A 22,777-nucleotide genomic window follows, 5' to 3' on the forward strand; every position below is an offset into this window, starting at 1 on the left:
CGCATATAATCAAGCAGCTGTTCCACTCACGCAGTCACAAGCCGATTAAGGAGACTACACGTGCAGTCAGGAGCCAATGTGCCATCAAAGCCACCAATGGGGGAATAGTTTCAGTTCCCGCTGAGCTGTGCCAATAGGTTAAGATGATCTGTGACCCACTAGGTATCAATCATGTGTCAACCATGTGATATACATTGCAGGCAGGTGAAAAGTCGGGGGGGGGGGGGAATGAATAAACAAAAATTTGTGCTGAAACAGGGACACACCTACACACTGCCGCCGATACACTGTGTGACGACACACATTTTGGAAAGAACTGTATTAGAGGGTACTCCCTCTATTCCAAATAGTAATACCTGTTTATATTGTGAGGAGGCTTTGGTATGCCCGCCCTCTCAATTATGTTCCACATGCCTTGACAATGTTATTCGGTCAAAGAAGGTTAACCCTTTTAGTACCACTGAGCCGTCCACCTCTAAGGATTCGCCGTCCCTACATTCATCTCCTCCTACACAAGCAGCTTCCCGTAGCACGCGTTTATCCTCCACCTGGAGGGGGCCTTTTACCACCAGATTTTACTGTGCAGTTAAAAACGGCAGTGTCTGAGGCCCTCAGTGATTTACCTTGCCCTGCTAAACGCAAGTGAAAGGTTAAGCATAGCTCTCCTGCCCTGGGGTCATCATGTAATTTATTGGATTTAAAGGGACACTGAACCCAAATGTATTCTTTCGTGATTCAGATAAAGCATGACATTTTAAGCAACTTTCTAATTTACTCCTATTATCAAATTTTCTTAATTCTCTTGGTATCTTTATTTGAAATGCAAGAATGTAAGTTTAGATGCCGGCCCATTTTTGGTGAACAACCTGGGTTCTTGTTGATTGATGGATAAATTCATCCACCTTAAAAAAGGGCTGTCCAGAGTGCTGAACCAAAAGAAAACCTTAGATGCCTTTTATCAAATAAAGATAGTAAGAGAACGAAGAAAAATTGATAGTAATAGTAAATTAGAAAGTTGCTTAAAATTGCATGCTCTATCTGAATCACGAAAGAAAAAAAATTGGGTTCAGTGTCCCTTTAACTGCTCTGTCTCAGTTATTCAAGGACGAGTTGCACTCTGAGGCTTCAGAGGATGAACTTTCTGGGACGGAGTCTGCTGCCTCTAAGCCTCCTGCTGCGGAGGAATCAGCCTTTATATTTAAGATTGAACACTTACGTTTTCTTCTAAAGGAAGTCCTGTCTACATTAGAGGTTCCAGAGGCCAAGCTGCCTGATGAACCTTTGATTCCTAAATTAGACAGAGTTTATATGGACAGGGTAGTGCCTTTAACTTTTCCTGTGCCTGTAAAGATGGCGAACATTATAAAGAACGAATGGGACAGAATTGAATCTTCCTTTTCTCCTTCGTCTTCCTTTAAGAAATTATTGCTGGTCCCGGACGCTCAATTGGAGTTATGGGATTCCATTCCTAAGGTGGATGGCGCTATCTCCACGCTTGACAAACGCACTACTGTCCCGCTTGAGGATAACTCGTCGTTCAGAGAGCCGATGGATAAAAAGATGGAAACTCTTCTAAGAAAGATTTTTCAACATACAGGATATTTGTTTCAACCGGCAGCGGCTGTTGCCTACTGGTGCAACTCCTTAACGGAATTAATCAAGGTAAAGGGTCCCCTCGACGTTATCCAGGAGAGAATTAAGGCCTTGAGAATTGCGAATTCTTTTTTTCTGTGATGTAAACATGCAGATTATTTGCCTAAATGCTTAGGCTTCTGGCTTTTCGGTTCAGGCCCATCGGGCACTCTGGCTGAAGTCATGGTCTGCGGATATGACTTCTAAGTCAAGACTTCTTTCCCTCCCCTTTAAGGGAAATATTTTATTTGGTCCAGGCCTGGACTCCATTATCTCTATAGTTACAGGGGGCAAGGGTGCCTTCCTTCTGCAAGATAAAAAGAGCAAGTCTAAGGGACAGGTTTCTAATTTTTGTTCTGATTTTACCAATGATAGCAGTCCTAAAAACTTAAACTTGAGCAAACCAAGAGTACTTGGAAGCCGGCTCAGTCCTGGAATAAGTCCAAGCAGAGCAAGAAGCCCACCGAGACTAAATCAACATGAAGGGGCGGCCCCCGATAAGGCTCTGGATCATGTAGGGGGCAGACTGTTGCTCTTTTCAGAAGCTTGGTTCAGGGACGTTCAGGATCTGTGGGTCCTGGAGGTCATAGCTCAGGGATACAAGATAGGTTTCAAGTCTCATCCACCCAAGGGCAGATTTCTCCTCTCAATCTTGTCTTCCAGACCAGAAAAGAGAGAAGCCTTTCTGATGTGTGTGCGGGATCTATCCTCCTTAGGAGTCATTGTCCGGGTGCCTATTGCAGCAAGAGGTTTGGGATACTATTCAAACCTTTTTGTGGTCCCTAAGAAGGAGGGAGATTTCCGCCCGATTCTGGAGCTAAAGTGCTTAAACACATTTCTAAATGTCCCTTGTTCAAAATGGAGACAATAAGGTCCATCCTTCCCTTAGTTCAGGAAGGACAGTTCATGACCACTATAGATCTGAAGGATGCTTACCTTCACGTTCTAATCCACAAGGACCACTTCCAGTTCCTAAGGTTTGCGTTCATGGAGCAGCACTTCCAGTTGATTGCACTTCCGTTTGGTCTAGCTACTGCCCCAATAATTTTTATGAAGGTTCTAGGGGCTCTTCTAGCCGTTGCCAGAACCCATGGTATATTACTAGCTCCCTACTTGGACGATATTCTGGTACAAGCACTATCTTTTCGTCTGGCAGAGGACCATTCTTCGATCTCATGGATGGAAGATAAACCTAGAAAAGAATTCTTATCCCAAGTACCAGGGTGTAATTCCTGGGTACTAGAATAGACTCCATATCCATGAGGATATTTCTAACAGACCAGAGACGTTGCAAGCTAGCTTCGGCATGTCTTGCCCTCTGGACCTCCTTAACGCCCTCTGTGGCTCAGTGTATGGAGGTGATTGGTCTCATGGTGTCCAGCATGGACATCATTTCCCTTTGCCAGGTTCCGTCTCAGACCGTTGCAACTGTGCATGCTGAGGCAGTGGAACGGCGATCATTCGGATCTGTATCAGCAGATTTCTCTTGACAACCGGTCGAGAGAATCGCTCTTTTGGTGGCTCTGTCCAGATCATCTGTCCCAAGGGACATCCTTCTTAAGACCATCCTGGGAGATTGTGACTACGGACGCAAGCCTATCAGGATGGGGAGCTGTTTGGGGTGCCAAGAAGGCACAGGGCCTCCCGATCAACATTCTGGAACTTCGGGCAATCTTCAATGCTCTGACGGCTTGGCCCCTTCTGGGTTTGTCCCAGTTTATCAGATTACAATCAGACAATATAACCTTGGTGGATTACATCAACCATCATGTGAAGAACCTATTTAATCTGGTGTGAAAAGCATGGATTTTCCTGGCATAAAATTGAGGTTGCCAGGATCCTGTCGTTTCTCCCGGATGGACTGGAGAAGGGCCTTTCTGCCAGTTCCCTGAGGGGACAGATTTCTGCTTTGTCTGTTTTACTACACAAGAGGCTCTCTGAGCTTCTAGATGTGCAGTCCTTTGTTAAAGCTCTGGCTAGGATCAGACCTGTGTTTAGATCTAAGGCTCCTCATTGGAGTCTAAATCTTGCTCTTAGGGTTTTGCAACGGGCTCTGTTTGAACCTATGCATTAAATTGACATTAAATTGTTCTCCTGGAAGGTTCTTTTTCTACTGGCTATTGCTTCTGCGTGCAGAGTATCTGAGATTGCTACCTTGCAATGTGAGCCTCCTTATCTGGTGTTCCATTCTGATAAGGTTGTCCTACGTACTAAGTTAGGTTTTCTTCCTAAGGTCGTGTCAGACCGCAACATCAATCAAGTGATTGTTGTTCTTTCCTTGTGTCCCAATCCTCCTCCTTCGAAGGAACGTTAGCTTCATAATTTGGACGTGGTTCGCGCCTTGAAGTTCTATCTTCAGGCTACTAAAGAGTTTAGACAAACTTCTTCCTTGTTGTCTATTCCGGGAAGCGTAAGGGTCAGAAAATCTCTTCGACTTCCTTATCTTTTTGGTTAAGGACAGCAGGACATAAACCTCCTCAGAGGATTACGGCTCATTTTACTAGAGCAGTGGCTTCCTCTTGGGCCTTTAAGAACAAGGCCTCTATGGATCAGATTTGTGAGGCGGCTACCTGGTCCTCCTTGCATACTTTTTCTAAATTTTACAAGTTAGATGTTTTTGCTTCGGCGGAAGCAGTTATCGGGAGAAAGGTTTTGTAGGTTGTGGTGCCCTCAGATAAGGGTCCGCCTCTCTTTTTATCCCTCCCATTATCATTCAGTGTCCTCTAGAGCTTGGTTATTGTTTTCCCAACAGTAAGGAATGATGCCGTGGACTCTCCTTATATTAAGAAGGAAAACATAAATTATGCTTACCAGATAATTTAATTTTCTTCTGTATAAGGAGAGTCCACAGCCCCCGCCGTGTTCTCAGATGGGCAGTCCTCTAAATTATATTTTTCTTCTGGCACCTTTTATACCCTGATATTTCTCCTACTGCTCCTTGTTCCCTTGGCAGAATGACTGGGGGATGGGGGAAGTGGGAGAGGTGTTTAAGTCTTTGGCTGGGGTGTCTTTGCTTCTTTCTGGTGGCCAGTTTCAGTATTTCCCAACAGTAAGGAATGATGCAGTGGACTCTCCTTATACAGAAGGAAATTAAATTATCAGGTAAGCATAATTTATGTTTTTTAACAAATTAACAAATTTTATAACTGGTTCATTCTTGGCTATTTAACATGTTTCTTGCAAACATGTTTTCAATGATTCAGATCTATTTGTTTCACAATATATTATTGTCCTGTTTCAGAATAAGATGAAAGTTTTTGTGTGAAGCTTTACTTTTGTGTTTACTACCAAGCATAATATTTTACTGCTTTGAAAATCATTGTTGGTGAGTACTACAAGGATGAGCCAAAATAGCAGGAAATTAAATATTACTTAAAGGGACACTAAACCCAATTTTATTCTTTCATGATTCAGATAGAGCATGTAATTTTAAGCAACTTTCTAGTTTACTTCCATTTTCAATTTTCTTCATTCTCTTGCTATCTTTATTTAAAAAGCAGTAATTTAAAGCTTAGGAGCTGGCACATTTTAGGTTCAGCACCCTGGATAGCGCTTGCTTATTGATAGCTACATTTAACAAACCAATAATCAAGCATAACCCAGGTTCTGAACCAAAAATGGTCCGGCTCTTAAGCTTTACATTCCTGCTTTTTAAATAAAGATAGCAAGAGACTAAGAAAAATTGATCATATGAGTAAATTAGTAAGTTGCTTAAAATGGCATGCTCTATCTGAATCATTAAAGAAAAAAATTGGGTTTAGTGTCCCTTTAAATGTTCATATCTTGGCTTGTGCCCGAAAGTAACATTAACTACGCTTAATTTTCCCTATTGATTTATTTAAAAAAAAAAATTAGTGGCAGGAAAAGAGTGAGTCCTGTACCACCTTTAAAATGTGATATTTCAGGCTTTGTATTTTCCTATCTGGCTCCCAACCTAAAGGGATAATTTTCACTGTGAAAGCTATGTAGGGACATGTCACAAAATATGGAAACCTGTGAGTGCCATTCTAATTTAATTAAAAAAAACTATTTGTGAGTGCTAATCTGTCTGCATTTACCACAAAAAAACAAAGTTTCTCTTTTTTTCTTCCCCACTAATTGCATACATGAACAGATGGGATGGTAATAAGAACCTTGCATTGCATTGTGTTCCTTTGTTTGATTTTTTTTTATTATTTATTTTACCTTCCTCTTCTTTAAATGATGTCTGTTTCTTATTGCCATTTTTATTTTTAAAGAAGAAGCATTTGTAAAGTTAATGTTTAACACATTTTGACAGCAAAGTATATAAAATGAGCATGTTTCTGTGTATTAATCAATGGTACACGACATAGTTCCTGTTAACAGCATTTCATTCTGAACTCATACTGAGAATTTTTAAGTTTTCCATTTCAACTGCTATTTATCATTTATTGTTAATTTATTCTGTCGTCTAATTTCTATGAATTATCGTGCTCGTGAAGGTAGTAGTGGTTTGAATCCAGCATGGCTTTGATACCCACTTAAGCATGCTTTTACTGTGAAAATATATTTTCTAATGCTAAATATATTTTAACCTTTCCTCCATTTTTTTAATTCAAGATTTGGTGTGGAGAAGAGAAGATCAGTGTTATGCAGAATTCACTTCACATTTTCAACGCCATAAGTGGGACTCCTACAAGCACAACAGTACAAGGAATGACTAATTCATCCTCAGTAGTATGAGCTTTTGTTTGACAATTTCAAGCCATTTTCATTTCATAATCCACCTAATCTTTTGTTAACTCAGGATGGTTTCCAAAAATCAGCCATGCAAGGATTGACTCTTCAACACTAGAGGCAAAGGTGGAGCCAACCATGAATTAATGTGAAAGAAGTATCTGAGACAAGAGATACATCCTTTAAGTATGTTTGGCAATACTGACATTTTGATCAATATTCTAAACATATAGATATATCTTATTTTTATGTTAGCTTGGAGAAGAACAACCTCTGAACAGCAGCCACACAAAATAGCACAGTAGCACTACAAAAGTATTTGTTAAGGAATGTACAGTATGAATATACTAATTGTTACACTCCAGTTTACATGTTAGCTTGGTAACCAAGCACAGCTTGCACGTCTTAAAATGATCAGGGCTAATCATTTTTCTTTGTTTCTTTTTTTAATGAGTCCTGTTTTATTTTTGTGTTAGAACGTTCTTTTGGGGGGGGGGGGGGGATTAAAAAACATAAATAGGCTGTAGTGACCTCCAAATTGAAGTTGAAAATTCAGCGTTTTTGTTTTGTCATTGAGCTTCCAACATATTTAGAAACACATAATCTAAATTTTTGGCACTGCACACATTTTAGTTGTTTCTGATTCCATCCAGGAGAGGTGTTTATTGAGTAGTTGAAATGTACATATTGTTAATTGATGCAGATTTTACTTTCTGTATATAAATGTGTTGCATTTCTATGCATTTTTTAATGTTCATTGCTAGAAATTTTATTGTGAAAAATGTGCTTATTCATTCTACCTGCTATATATATTTTTGTCTTTACAGTTTATTCTTGTACATAAATGAGTGCAATACAAAGATGTATACAATCTTTGCTATATTAGGTTTATACACTGTTAAAAAAACAAACCAACAAAAAAAGCTTTTTTTTTTTTTTCTTTCTTTTTTTTTCTTTTTTTTTTCTTTCTTTTTGCCAAAGCAAAGAGTATGTATTGGTGGTTATGATTACTGTGGTAAATGGTGGTGTTATTTAAAGCTTTGATCATATTGTTCTTTGAAAATATTAATTTAGTAATTTTATATTGGGGGGTGAATAAAGGTTTTTAATTTTATTTAACTGGAAACACTGTCCTGCTGTAATTAATATTCTGTATTCATATGTATTAAAAGAAAACGCTAATTTTTTCGTTGTGTTGTTTTTGTTTTTTTATTTTCACCTTATATTAAAAACAAAAAGCAGGACACCACTTACTGTTGAACATGTGCTTTCATTTATTTTACAGATTGATCGTATTTTACCTAGTCTTAAACATATATTTGCTGTTAAGGTTGGAGAAAACATTGCCCAAGATCAATTTATGATACAAACTTGTTTTTACCTGGCCTAAACTGATTATTCCGGACATGCCCTCTTGCATGCTAAAAGTGCACATTCGAAGTATGTGTTTAATGGCATTGCCAAAAGTCTATTTATTCAAGCCTAAATGATTTTTTCTGCACAAGCTGATTTCATTAAAGTAATGCAAAAAGCATTTTACGGACATAGGTTATTCTACCACTCTATTGAATAAAGTATCAAATGAAGTTAACATACTAGGGAGAAAGGACACTTTTCAATCCAGGCAAACATAATCGCGATATCAACAACCACTCTTTATCACCCAATATTCATCTGAATATTTTGCAGTGTTTGATATCGTTAAGAAGTATTTCTCCTTCTTATGAACGTGGTAGAGAATGGTTGTCATTGCGTTTACTCAAGTAATCTTACCTTGGGAAATATTTTTTCTCCAAGCCAGTTTACTAGTCCTGACTCAGAAAACTCTTGGTTGTGAGTAAATGGCCCTTACAGATATGGTAACCCACGGTGTAAGTCCTGTGAATATCTGGTAGTGAGTATTGATTTTTGCTCCTGTGTAACAGGGCAAGTGTTTGAGACAAAAGGGTGTATTAACTGTTCCACTTCTTATGTCATTTATTTGATATAATGTACGGTTTACCATTTGCAATACATAGGAACAACTAGTAGGAACGTGAGAACACAAATTCAAGAAACCTAGGGTATATTTCTAATGAGAAACGGTGCTCAGCCTTGTCCAGATATTTTTTGGATGTTCATAATAAGAACACAGATACTTTCAGATGGCAAGGAATAGAAACAATCAAATGTCCTAAGAGAGTAGGGAACAGAGATAGACTTTTGTCTAAACAGGAGGTTTTCTGTTTTTTTAAGTTGGCTACGCAAATAGCTAATGGGTTTAACTCAGAATATGATATTAACTATTGGGAGTGAGATAAATGCGTAGGCATGTGAATAACATGCCAATGGAATGTATGTGTATATACTCAAACAGTAAGTTTATTATCCTTCAGTTATGACATTCCTTCTCTGTTTCCTTAATAGGTACATGGAGTTTTAAAAGGATGTTGATGTTTTGTTTTGTCATTCAATCAGGAATTGTACATGATAAGCCTATAATAAATTTGTGAGTTTTCGTGTTTAAAATAATTTTGTCTTCAACCCTGACTCACAATCCCTCCCTTCCTACACGTACTCGTGGAGTAAAGAACTAAACTGTAATATTGAGGATGAATCTTGGCTTCAAGCCTTCCGAATGACCAAAAGATCATCTGTTTCAGCAGTGATCCAAGAAATTCACATAAAGCTCTTGTGTAGATGGTACCTGACCCCATCTCGTCTGCAAAGGATATAGCCCTCGATTAATAACACCTGTTGGAGAGGATGTGGTGGAGAGGGCATGCTCCTCCATATCTGGTGGGCTTGCCCCCGGCTTGGTGAGTTCTGGAGTGATATATTGTCAGAAATGTCGGAAATATTGGGTACACAAATTCCCTATGACCCAATCACCTTACTGTTTCTATCACTTCCCAGAATGTCTGGAATGGGCAAACACCCGCTCTTACTAATTATGCTAACGGCGGCTAAGAAGCTCATTCCGAAGCTCTGGAAAACCCAGACTATCCCCACCTCTGATGATTGGAGAGCGACTGTTGTCGACCTTCTTTCCCTGGAGAGATACCATTATCTAAAAACACATAACCTAGAGGTTCATGAGATGATGTTGGCTCTGTGGAGCAGACAGATTTAATCTGAGCTCTGAGATAGAGTGCTGTCCACAAGATGCTGATGTTGTGGTTCCCCTTCCCTTTTTTTTTTTTTTTTTTTCTTCTCTCTAATTTCTTCTGTCTTTTCTCTTTCCTTTCTAATTCCTCTGCCTAAATCTGGTTGCGATATGTTCCCTTCAGTCTCAGCCAATGTATTAATGGTTTGTATTTAAGCATGTTAAACTTTATTGTAAAATTTTGTGCTATTTGAGAGATTTCAACATAACTTGTTATTCCGACGTTAGGTCTATACCCCCTCCTTTAATTGAGATCTCTGTTGTAACAGACAACTGTGCTTGCATAGCTAAAAGTGGGGCGACACTTTGCCCAATGGACTTGAATATCATTTCTATTGCTTTGGTCCCTGTTTACTATAACCTGAGTTGTGTACATTTGTTGTCTTTCTGAATATCACAATAAAAAAAATTTATACAAAAAAAAAAAAATAATAATTTTGCCTTTACAATTGATCCTTATTGAACAGAATGATTTGCTAAAAGAAAGAAGCTATGAAGAAGAAAAAAATGTTTTCTTTTTAAAGACATGATGAGTCCACGGATCATCATCCTTACTTATGGGATATCACCTCCTGGTCAACAGGAAGAGGCAAAGAGCACCACAGCAGAGCTGTTAAATAGCTCCTCCCTTCCCCTCCCACTCCAGTCATTCTCTTTGCCTATGTTAGTGATAGGAGCAGGTAAAGTGAGGTGTTAGTTTAGATTCTTCAATCAAGAGTTTATTATTTTTAAAGTAGTGCCAGAGAGTGCTACTTTGTTCTGGGTTGTAGTCTGTAGTCCATATAAGTCTCTGCAGTAGAGCTTTGGTGGCTTTAGAGCTATGGGAACTTGTGGGACATAATTCTCACTGCACCTCCCATGTTTCACTTGCCCTGTATCCTTCAGCGTGAGGTACTTACTGACTCAGCATTGTTTTATTTCTCAGGCCAATGTGAGGGAGAGGACCTCTCAAGCTTGGGATCTGCCCTACTGCCAGGCAGTGTTTGAGGTAAGTTCTACCTTTCTGTGATTTAAGAAGTCTTAGTGTTTGTTACTTTAGCACTATGGTACATAAGGGGTTAATAGAAAACCTTACTTATGTAGGGATGGTATTAGACTTTCAGGCTGAAAGTTTTCTTTGGGCAGTGAGTTAATGCAGGCACTGGGGCTGGAGTTATGTTGCTCATTTTATTTTTTATTTAAATGGAGGGCTCCGGTGGTTCCACGCTAGTTTTTCACTTAGAGAGGGAGACACAGACCTGGGGTACGCCCACGATGGGCGGGACTTCCTGTTTCTTCGCGCCTCTGCACTAAGCGCTATTTTCCTCACATTTGTAGGACGTCATTACGCTGGGCTGGTTGTTTTCTGGACTGGAGCAGCATGTATTGTATTTTCATGCGCTCCTAGCACAAATGTGTTCTTAGTCCGGTTCAGAGACTGACTGTGGGTAACGGATCGTTGTACAGAGGGATCCAGTAGCATTTGGTACGGTAGGAGCACCTCAGCAGGTTGCTGAGGTGCAGAGGTGTACTTTATACTTGTTTTTTCTGACCGTTTATAGTTACACCAAAAATTTACATTGTGACAAAAGAATAGCAAAACCGTTTGCATTTAAAGAGACGGTTTTTGATAATTTTATTTTATTGCTTCTTCACAGTTTTTTCTGTTAAATATTCAATATTTAATGAGGAAAGATGGACCAAGATGGGGTGCAATGTGTTGCATGTGCTTTATGTCTTGATGCAAATGTGGAACCACCATTCCCTTTCTGTCCTATATGTATTGAAAGGACTGTGAGTTTTAGGGATAAAAAAAAATTCTGAGCCAATCTCCTCTCAGGAAGATGTTGTCCAAGAGTCTTCTGATGAGGGTCAAATTATGGCGCAACTTTCTCCCCAAGCGTCCCAAGGATTATCGCCTCACCAGCAGTGCCCTGCGCGTCGGCTGTAGTTCCTTCTGGAATTTCACTACAGGACATATCTTCCCTTAGGTCTTCTGCTATCTCTGATGCTTTGTCTGCCTTTCCAATGTTACAGGGCCATCGCAAGAGGAAGTCCATTTCTGCAGTCAGCAAGGTTTCTGATGCAGTTGTAGCTGTTCCAGAAGTCTTTTCCCACCATTCCGAGGAAGAGACTAATGCTCTGGCATCTGAAGGTGAAATCTCAGATTCAGAGGAGGTTTTACCTTTGACGGACTCATAAGTGGTATCCTTCAGGTTTAAACTAGAACATCTTCGTCTATTACTTAGGGAGGTTTTAATTACCCTAGACGATAGTGACTCCACAGTGATGGTTGTCCCTCCAAAGTCTAGCAAATTAGACAGATATTTTGAGGTGCCTTCCTTTACAGATGTTTTTCCAATTTCTAAGAAGGCCTCTGAAATTATTAATAGGGAATGGGAGAGACCTGGAATTCCTTTCTCTCCTTCTCCTATCTTCAAGAAGATGTTTCCAATAGCTGATTCAGTTAGAGAGGTTTGGCAAACTGTCCCTAAGGTGGATGGAGCTGTTTCAACCTTGGCTAAGAGAACTACTATTCCTATAGAGGATAGTTGTGCCTTTAAGGATCCAATGGATAAGAAGTTGGAAGGATTACTCAAGAAGATTTATGTACACCAGGGTATGCAGTGGCAACCATCTGTGTACATAGCTACCGTTACGAGTGCGGCAGCTTATTGGTTTGACGGTCTATCTGAGAGAAACTCCCTTGAATGAGATCCAAGACAGGATAAGAGCTCTTAAGTTAGCTAATGCATTTATTTCGGACGCTTCCCTTCAAGTTATTAAACTGGGAGCGAACATTTCCAGTTTCTCTATTTTACCTTGCAGGGCCTTATGGCTAAAGCCTTGGTCTGCGGATGTTTCATCTAAGTCTAAGCTCTTAGCTATTCCTTAGAAAGGGAAAATCTTGTTTGGTCCGGAGTTGAAAGAGATTATTTCTGATATCATGGGAGGTAAGGGTCATCTTCTCCCTCAAGATAAAAGAAATAGACAAAAGGGACAGAGTAATTTTCGTTCCTTTGAAATTTCAAAGGAAATTCTTTCTCTTCCTCCTCTAAACCAGAACAATCTAAGCCTACTTGGAGACCCAACCAGTCTTGGAACAAGGGTAAACAATCCAAGAAGCCTGCTGTTGAATCCAAAACAGCATGAAGGACAGGCCCCCGATCCGGGACCAGATCTGGTAGGGGGCAGACTTTCCTTCTTCGTTCAGGCTTGGGTTCAGGACGTTCAGGATCCCTGGGTAATAGAAATAATGTCTCAGGGATACAAAAGTTTTCCTCCCCGTGGAAGATTTATTCTTTCAAGATTATCTGCAAACCAGATAAAGAAAGAGGCGTTCTTACATTGTGTAAGAGATCTCTCCTCCCTGGGAGTAATTATTCCCATTCCAGTGCAGGAACAGGGGCAGGGGTTTTATTCAAATCTGTTTGTGGTTCCCAAAAAGGAGGGAACCTTCAGACCTATCTTAGACCTCTAGAGTCTAAACAAGTTTCTCAGAGTTCCATCATTCAAGATGGAGACTATTCGTACAATTCTTCCATTTAACCAGGAGGGTCTATTTATGACGACAGTGGATTTAAAGGATGCATATCTACATGTTCCTATCCACAGAGATCATCACAGGTTCCTGAGGTTTGCCTTTCTGGACAAACACTTTCAGTTCGTGGCTCTTCCTTTCGGCCTGGCCACGGCACGCAGAATTTTCACAAAGGTTCTGGGGTCTCTGCTGGAAGTTCTAAGACCGCTGGGCATTGCGGTGGCACCTTATCTGGACAATATTCTAATCCAGGCGCCATTTTGTCAACAAGCAAGATCTCATACCGACATTGTGCTATCCTTCCTAAGAACTCACGGGTGGAAGGTAAATCTGGAAAAGAGTTCCTTAATTCCGAAGACATGGGTAACCTTCTTGGGAACTCTAATCGATTCTATATCCATGAGAATTTTTCTGACAGATGTCAGGAAATCAATGATTTTGGATACCTGTCGAGCCCTTCAGTCCACTCCTCGGCTGTCAGTGGCTCAGTTCATGGAGGTAATCAGACTGATGGTGGCGGCAATGGACATCATCCCGTTTGCTCGGTTCCACCTCAGGCCTCTGCAGTTAGACATGCTCAGGCAGTGGAATGGATATTATGCAGACTTGTCTCCTCGGATAAACCTGGAACAGGAGACGAGGGACTCTCTTTAATGTCGGTTGTCTCCGGATCATCTATCACAGGGAACCTGCTTTCGCAGACCGTCCTGGGTGATTGTGACAACAGATGCCAGCCTTCTAAGGTGAGGAGCTGTCTGGGGTTCCCTAAAGGCTCAGGGAGTATGGACTCAGACAGAGTCTGTTCTTCCTATAAACATCCTGGAACTAAGAGCGATCTTCAATGCTCTTCTGACCTGGCCTCAGTTGGCTTTGGCACAGTTCATCAGATTCCAGTCGGACAACATAACGACAGTGGCTTACATCAATCATCAGGGAGGAACGAGGAGTTCCTTAGCGATGACCGAGGTAGCCAAAATAATACGGTGGGCGGAGGCCCATTCTTGCCATCTGTCAGCGATCCACATCCCAGGGGTGGACAACTGGGAGGCGGACTTTCTGAGCACACAGACTTTTCATCCGGGAGAGTGGGAACTCCATCCGGAAGGGTTCTCCAACCTGATTCTCAAATGGGGTCGGCTGGAGTTAGATCTCATGGCATCTCGTCAGAATGCCAAGCTCCCGAGATACGGGTCGAGGTCCAGGGATCCCCAGGTGGAACTGATAGATGCTCTGGCAGTTCCTTGGTCCTTCAGCCTAGCATACCGGTTTCCCCCGTTTGCGCTTCTGTCTCAGGTCATTGCCTGAATCAAGCAGGAGAGGGCATCGGTGATCCTCATTGCTCCTGCTTGGCCTCGCAGGATTTGGTATGCCGATCCGGTGGATATGTCCTCCCTGCCACCTTGAAGACTTCCGTTGAGGAAGGACCTTCTCATTCAAGGACCTTTCCTTCACTCAAATCTAGTTTCTCTGAAGCTGACTGCTTGGAGATTGAACTCTTAATCCTATTCAAGCGGGGGTTTTCGGATTCGGTCATAGAGACCTTGATTCAGGCACGTAAGCCTGTAACTAGAAAGATTTACCATAAGATATGGCGTAAATATCTCTATTGGTGTGAATCCAAGGCCACTCATGGAGTAGAGTTAGGATTCCCAGAATTCTGTCTTTTCTCCAAGAAGGTTTGGAGAAGGGTTTATCGAAAAAGTTCTCTAAAGGGTCAGATCTCTGCCTTATCTATTTTGATACATAAACATCTGGCAGATGTCCCAGATGTACAATCTTTTTGTCAGGCCTTGGTTAGGTTCAGGCCTGTGTTCAAATCAGTTACTCCTCCATGGAGTCTAAATTTAGTTCTTCAAGGGGCTCCGTTTGAGCCTATGCATTCCTTAGATATTAAGTTATCTTGGAAAGTTTTATTTCTTGTTGCTACTTCTTCAGCTCGAAAAGTGTCTGAGCTATCGGCGTTGCAATACAATTCGCCTTATCTTATTTTCCATTCAGATAAGGTAGTTTTACGTACTAAACTAGGGTTTCTTCCTAAGGTTGTTTCAGACAGAAACATTAATCAGGAGATTGTTGTTCCTTCCTTGTGTCCTAATCCTTCTTCTCAGAAGGAACGTCTTCTGCACAATTTGGACGTAGTCCGTGCTTTAAAGTTTTACTTACAAGCGACTAAGGACTTTCGTCAGTCGTCTTCTCTGTTTGTAATTTTCTCTGGAAAACGTAAGGGTCAGAAAGCTATGGCTACCTCTCTTTCTTTTTGGCTGAAGAGTATCATCCGTTTTGCATATGAGACTGCTGGACAGCAGCCTCCTGAGAGGGTTACGGCTCATTCCATTAGGGCTGTTGCTTTCTCATGGGCATTCAAAAATGAAGCTTCCGTGGAACAGATTTGCAAGGTTGCAACTTGGTCCTCTCTTCATACTTTTTCAAAATGCTATAAATTTTACACTTTTGCCTCAGCTGAGGCCGCTTTTGGGAGAAAGGTTCTTCAAGCAGTGGTGCCTTCCGTTTAGGTTCCCTGTCTTGTCCCTCCCTTATCATCAGTGTTCTTTAGCTTTGGTATTGTATCCTATAAGCAAGGATGATGATCCGTGGACTCATCGTGTCTTTTCCTTTCTCTTCCTAACTTCAGTCGAATGACTGGAGTGGGAGGGAAGGGAGGAGCTATTTAACAGCTCTGCTGTGGTGTTCTTTGCCTCTTCCTGCTGACCAGGAGGTGATATTCCATAAGTAAGGATGATGATCCGTGGACTCATCGTGTCTAATTAGAAACAAATTTATCAGGTAAGCATACATTTTCTTTTTGTATATAGATTAGCGGCGTTTCTTCTAATATCTTTTGGGAACTTCTGACTATTAGTTTACACATTAGAATGGAGTTAGTTAGGAATTTGGCTCAAATTGTAATTAACTGTATTAAGTATAATAAGGGGGAGGTTAACTTTAAAAGTTTCTTAATTAATCATTGTCCAATAGCTGAAAATCAGCTGCTTTTTAAAGTAGGTTGTCATGATACACTCATGAGGATCCCTCTTCTTCCCCCTCCTCCTGGTGCATGGTATCTATTGGTACTGTGAGTAAGACTTGCAAGCAGTGGTCAGTAATCATGAATTAACAAAAAGGGAGACGACAAAGGGAGACTGAGATATAATTGAATGTAACAGAAAAATTATTTAGTACTTGCCTGGGATAGATGAAGTAACATCTGAAGGAGATTCTCCACTGACCTATTGAGAGCTTGGTAATAAGTATAGGTATTGTGTGTTTTTTAACTGCATCTTTGCATTTATTATTGTTTATTTTTGTATGTATTCTGTTTTTATAATTTGGCACTGCGTAACTTGTATTTGTCTTTCGTTATTAAACATATAAATAATCTAATTCTGTCTTCGGGCTCTAATATCTGATTTCACATTCTGAAGAAACAAGGTTAAAGGCACGTTACCTAATTGTTAGTTGTGTGAGTTGTTGGGTTTTCAAGACACCTTTATTCAAAACTCTTGGTGGTGGCAGCATTGTTAATCTGGGGTGGTGATGGCAGGATTTGGGGGTTAATTTGGTATCCCTTTAGGTCCTTTATAGAGGTAAAGGTTTAAGGGAACCAGTGGCTTATTGCTATTTACCCCTTTATGCCCACACTCTCCCCATAGTGACGGCTGGGTGGATAGTCTTCACATAGGTTAACGCTTGCATTGTCCGTTCTACTCAACTGCTCAACGCGTAAGACCAGTCATCTTTTTGTGTATGCTGTTTTTATGATGGAATAAAGGCTTCTTTTTTTATTTGTGAAACAACCAGTCTGTTTTTGATGGATATTGCTCTGGGATTATGAGGAGTCCCTTTCACCTACAGGAGTCTTTTAACTGTGTTGTCTCCTTCCTTTTTCCCCCCAAGACCTGCTCACTTTGTCGGAGTTATGGTGCAGTGGACACGCCCCTCTCTGTGATCTGGATGTTGGTTTGCTCCCAGTTTGTTCTGGTGATGCCTGATTGGTTCAGTATGGAGGCTCGTCACAAGGAACTCCATTGATCGACCCAAGGTGAGCGGGCGTGGTTATATATGCTGCACCAATGATGGGTCGTCGGAGTTTGAAGCTGACGTGGGCAGCAGATGCTGGGAGCACATACTGTGAGCTGAGGCAATAGAGCAAAGATAAGGCTGCTAGGTTATGCGAAAGCAAGGACCTTGAGCTATCTACTGAGGTGAGTTGTGACATATGGAAAAAAAATTGTGACAACTATTTACAGGTCCTATATATAAGTCTACGGACTTTTGTACCATTTAGGAACTTGGTGCTTTTTGTTGTATTTGTTAATGTTTCTCCAGTCTGGTGCCCTGTTTCAACCAACAGATTTGATTACTGTGGAAGCTCCACTGGAGGAGATGCAGGATCATATTCATTTCCTAGGGCTGGCAAATGCCTTGATCAGGGATGCCATCCTACAAACTACTTCCATCAATGCTAAGAACTCTAGCTTTGTGGTTCTGGGTAGGCGGGCCTTATGTTGTGGTCTGTGGATAACGTACCTAGGTCTAGTCTTTTATCCTTGCCTTTCAAGGGCAAGTTCTTGTTTGGTCTGGGCCTGGACCCCCCCCCCCCCCCACATAGACACAGTCACGAGTGTAGAAGGGAGAATTCCTATATCAGGATAAGAAATCTAGGTCTAGAAAGAGAAGCATGGATGCACCTAAGATGGAGTCTCTTAGGGCAATTTGTAAGCATTCTAGGGGTAGAATATAACTAGGCAGCCCAAGAAGTCGCCCCAGGACAACAAATCACCATGATGGGATTGCTCCCGACCTGGGACCAGGTCGTACGGGGAGCATACTTTCTTTGTTTCAAAATAAATGGTGTCAGTCCATCCAGGATCCCTAGGTACTGGACATAATTTGCCATGGATATAGAATCAGTTTTTGATCACGTCCTCCAAAGGATAATTTTTTCTGTCTCCAAAGACCCTGTAAAGAGGGTGGCCCTTCTTAGCTGCGTGGACAACCTCATTGCTATGGGAGTAGTAGTTCCAGTTTCCCTATCAGAGAGGGAACGTTCTGTCCTATTTTGGATTCTGTCAACAGATTCGTAAAGGTTCCCACCTTTAAGATGGAAATGATAAAATCCATTCTCCTGGTGCAAGAGGGTCAATTCATGTCCCCAATAGACTTAGAGGACACATTTTTTTCGCATTCCGATCACAAAGATGATTACCGTTTCATACGGCTTCCTAGACAAACACTACCAGTTTGTTGTGCTTCCAGTTGGACTGGCTACGGCACCTAGAGTGTTTACCATGGTGCTGGGAGCTCTGCTGGCTGTGGTTCACTTGTGGATTGCAGTGGTTTCTTGTATGGGCAACATTCTGGTCCAGGCTCTTTCCTTGCCAGTGGCTCAGGACCATACTAGCAGATTACTCTGTCTTCATGCGCATGATTGGTAAGTCAACTTGGAGAAGAGCTCGCTCATCCTAACTAAGAGGGTAAACTTTCTTGGAGCGACCATAGATTTGGTCAATAATGCGCATTTACCTCACTAATCGGCACAGGAAAATACTTAAGAGGGCATGTTTCCTTCTTCAGTCTAATGCTCATCTGGTGGCTCAATGCATGGAAGGGGTAGATCTTATGGTTGCAGCATTGGATGTTATACCATTTGCTCGATTTCATTTGAGACCACTTCAGTTGTTTTTGGAATGGAGATCATTCAGACCTGTCACATATCGTTTTATCTGGATCCCCAGCTGGGACACTAAGAGATCCCAGAAAGCTCCATTTAGCACACTTGGTGCTGCACCATTTGTGAGTATATTTGTTTCACATTTGGGTTATCCACATTTGTAAACTATATTGCACCAGGAGCTGCCTTCTTTGCTTTTATATTGTTACAGAGTGCCGAATCCAGCCTGCCTGTGCCTTGTGCATTCAAAGTCTCTTAGACTTCCGAATCCAGCCCGTCTGTGCCCAGCGTCTACTGCATCCAAACTCTCTCTGACTGCAAAAATCACCCTGTCTGTACCGAGTGTCTACTGCATCCAAAGTCTCTCTGACGACCAAGTTAAGCCTGTCTATGGCCTACGGGATACAAAGTCTCCCTGACTGCAGAGTTTAATCTGTCTCTGCCCATGGCCTACTGACTGCAAAGTTCAACCTGCCTGTGCCCAGGCTCTACTGCTGCCAATATCTCTCAGGCTGCCAAATTCAGCCTACCTCTGCCTATGGCCTACTACATACAAAGTCTCTCTGTCTCCACACTCAATCCACTGTTTTCCCTGTGGCTCATACTGCAAATCATACTTCTTAAATTGGTTCCTGACCTCACACCTCCGCTTCTTCTCCAATGCAAGGTATTTTATATTTTCAAACACAATACAGTGTTCAATTGTTGTTCATTGTATCTAACCAATTTTCCTTCATTTTTGTTTGGTATCTACTTTGACTAATTGCCTCTTGCCTCTGATTATAACGTTATAACTTCAGATTGATACTAGTAGTTTATGCCCATGTTATATCTTCAAGGTCTTTCCAATAGTTGGGTATTTGCTTCAATATTGTTTCTTTCATAATGTGGTGAGAGTCCACAAGCCATTACTCCTGGGATTCAACTCCTGGCCACTAGGAGAAGGCAAAGATTCCCAAAGCTCTAAGAGCACTTAATCCCTCCCACCTCTCTGGTATTCTGTTATTTTCTTTGCATAGGAGGAAGGTGAAGCATTAAGGCTCTCCAGATTCTTTGTTAGGAAGGCTCCTCAGACCAATTTGAGGCCTATTTTTTACTCAGAGAACTGCTACTGAGAAACATAGGGGAGGTAAGTGCAACTATCTAAAGCAAAAAAACCAGAGCGGCTCAATCTCTTGCTGAAAAAAAATATTTATTTGGTATAAAATACAAGCATGGGCTCAAGCATACAATAAAAGACAAGGAGAGGTAGGGTTCCCCACCTCTAATTTCTTGCACTCACATAGCCCACAGGGTATTAGAAGGTACACCAATTTTAAGGTACATCATAGCCACCAGACATACACGTTTAACACATTCCACCTTTATTACATAAATGTTTTATACTTATTCTACTAGTTATGGAAACTTTATTATGGTAATAGCAGCTATTTCTATTCAGCTAATTGACCTGGAACTTTCATCTCAATGCAATATTATACCCTTTTCTCCAACATTGGTGTGTCCGGTCCACGGCGTCATCCTTACTTGTGGGATATTCTCTTCCCCAACAGGAAATGGCAAAGAGTCCCAGCAAAGCTGGTCACATGATCCCTCCTAGGCTCCGCCCACCCCAGTCATTCTCTTTGCCGTTGCACAGGCAACATCTCCACGGAGATGGTTAAGAGTTTTTTGTAGTTTTATTCTTCTATCAAGTGTTTGTTATTTTAAAATAGTGCTGGTATGTACTATTTACTCTGAAACAGAAAAGGATTAAGATTTCTGTTTGTAAGAGGAAGATGATTTTTAGCAGACAGTAACTAAAATCGATTGCTGTTTCCACACAGGACTGCTGAGATGAAGTAACTTCAGTTGGGGGAAACAGTTAGCAGTCTTTTCTGCTTAAGGTATGACTAGCCATATTTCTAACAAGACCATGTAATGCTGGAAGGCTGTCATTTCCCCTCATGGGGACCGGTAAGCCATTTTCTTAGTTAAACATAAAAGAATAAAGGGCTTCAAAAAGGGCTTAAAAACTGGTAGACATTTTTCTGGGCTAAAACAATTGCTTTACTAGGCATATTATGCAGATTCTAACTAATTATTGGTATTATAATCTTGGGGAACGTTTAGAAAAACGGCAGGCACTGTGTTGGACACCTTTTTCAGATGGGGGCCTTTCTAGTTATAGACAGAGCCTCATTCTGGGACTGTATAGGGGTTAAATGTAAAAACGGCTCCGGTTCCGTTAATTTAAGGGTTAAAGCTCTGAAATTTGGTGTGCAATACTTTTAATGCTTTAAGACACTGTGGTGAAATTTTGGTGAATTTTGAACAATTCCTTCATACTTTTTCACATATTCAGTAATAAAGTGTTTTCAGTTTGAAATTTAAAGTGACAGTAACGGTTTTATTTTAAAACGTTTTTTGTGCTTTGTTGACAAGTTTAAGCCTGTTTAACATGTCTGTACCATCAGATAAGCTATGTTCTATATGTATGAAAGCCAATGTGTCTCCCCATTTAAATTTATGTGATAATTGTGCCATAGTGTCCAAACAAAGTAAGGACAGTAATGCAACAGATAATGATATTGCCCAAGATGATTCCTCAAATGAGGGGAGTAAACATGATACTACATCATCCCCTACTGTGTCTACACCAGTTATGCCCACACAGGAGGCCCCTAGTACATCTAGTGCGCCAATACTTATTACCATGCAACAATTAACGGCTGTAATGGATAACTCCATAGCAAATCTTTTATCCAAAATGCCTACTTATCAGAGAAAGCGCGATTGCTCTGTTTTAAACACTGAAGAGCAAGAGGACGCTGATGATAACTGTTCTGACATACCCTCACACCAATCTCAAGGGGCCATGAGGGAGGTTTTGTCTGATGGAGAAATTTCAGATTCAGGAAAAATTTCTCATCAAGCTGAACCTGATGTTGTGACATTTAAATTTAAATTAGAACATCTCCGCGCACTGCTTAAGGAGGTGTTATCTACTCTGGATGATTGTGACAATTTGGTCATTCCAGAGAAATTATGTAAGATGGACAAGTTCCTAGAGGTTCCGGTGCCCCCCGACGCTTTTCCTATACCCAAGGGGGTGGCGGACATAGTAAATAAAGAGTGGGAAAGGCCCGGCATACCTTTTGTTCCCCCCCCCTATATTTAAGAAATTATTTCCTATAGTCGACCCCAGAAAGGACTTATGGCAGACAGTCCCCAAGGTCGAGGGGGCGGTTTCTACTCTAAACAAACGCACTACTATTCCTATCAAAGATAGTTGTGCTTTCTAAGATCCTATGGATAAGAAATTAGAGGGTTTGCTTAAAAAGATTTTTGTACAGCAAGGTTACCTTCTACAACCAATTTCATGCATTGTTCCTGTCACTACGGCAGCGTGTTTCTGGTTCGAGGAACTAGAAAAATCGCTCAGTAAAGAATCTTCGTATGAGGAGGTTATGGACAGAGTTCAAGCACTTAAATTGGCTAACTCTTTTGTTTTAGATGCCGCTTTGCAATTACCTAGATTAGCGGCGAAAAATTCAGGGTTTGCTGTCGTGGCGCGCAGAGTGCTTTGGCTAAAGTCTTGGTCAGCGGATGTGTCTTCCAAGACAAAATTGCTTAACATTCCTTTCAAAGGTAAAACATTATTTGGACCTAATTTGAAAGAGATTATTTCAGACATCACTGGGGGAAAGGGCCACGCCCTCCCACAGGATAGGTCTTTTAAGGCTAATAATAAGCCTAATTTTCGTCCCTTTCGCAGAAACGGACCAGTCTCTAATTCTGTATCCTCTAAGCAAGAGGGTAATACTTCACAACCCAAACCAGCCTGGAAACCAATGCAAGGCTGGAACAAGGGTAAGCAGGCCAAGAAGCCTACCACTGCTACCAAAACAGCATGAAGGGATAGCCCCCGATCCGGGACCGGATCTAGTGGGGGGCAGACTTTCTCTCTTTGCTCAGGCTTGGGCAAGAGATGTTCAGGATCCTTGGGCGCTAGAAATAGTTTCTCAAGGTTATCTCCTGGAATTCAAGGAACTACCCCCAAGGGGAAGGTTCCACAGGTCTCAATTATCTTCAAACCAAATAAAGAGACAGGCATTCTTACATTGTGTAG

At 41.2% G+C, this 22,777-nt stretch overlaps 1 protein-coding gene across 3 annotated transcripts in view; it reads left to right on the plus strand.

Annotated features, from left to right (window-relative positions):
• Positions 1-7,518, plus strand: part of DOCK9 (dedicator of cytokinesis 9) — a 736,189-nt gene extending 728,671 nt beyond the window's left edge. For all 3 annotated transcript variants that reach the window (XM_053707819.1, XM_053707821.1, XM_053707820.1), the window contains exon 53: positions 6,214-7,518. In XM_053707819.1, the coding sequence (XP_053563794.1) occupies positions 6,214-6,336 (123 nt within the window). In that variant the 3' untranslated portion in view covers positions 6,337-7,518. The remainder of the gene's footprint in view (positions 1-6,213) is intronic.
• Positions 7,519-22,777: the final 15,259 nt, after the last annotated feature.

The sequence above is a fragment of the Bombina bombina genome, chromosome 3, assembly GCF_027579735.1.
Source record: "Bombina bombina isolate aBomBom1 chromosome 3, aBomBom1.pri, whole genome shotgun sequence".
NCBI lineage: Eukaryota > Metazoa > Chordata > Amphibia > Anura > Bombinatoridae > Bombina > Bombina bombina.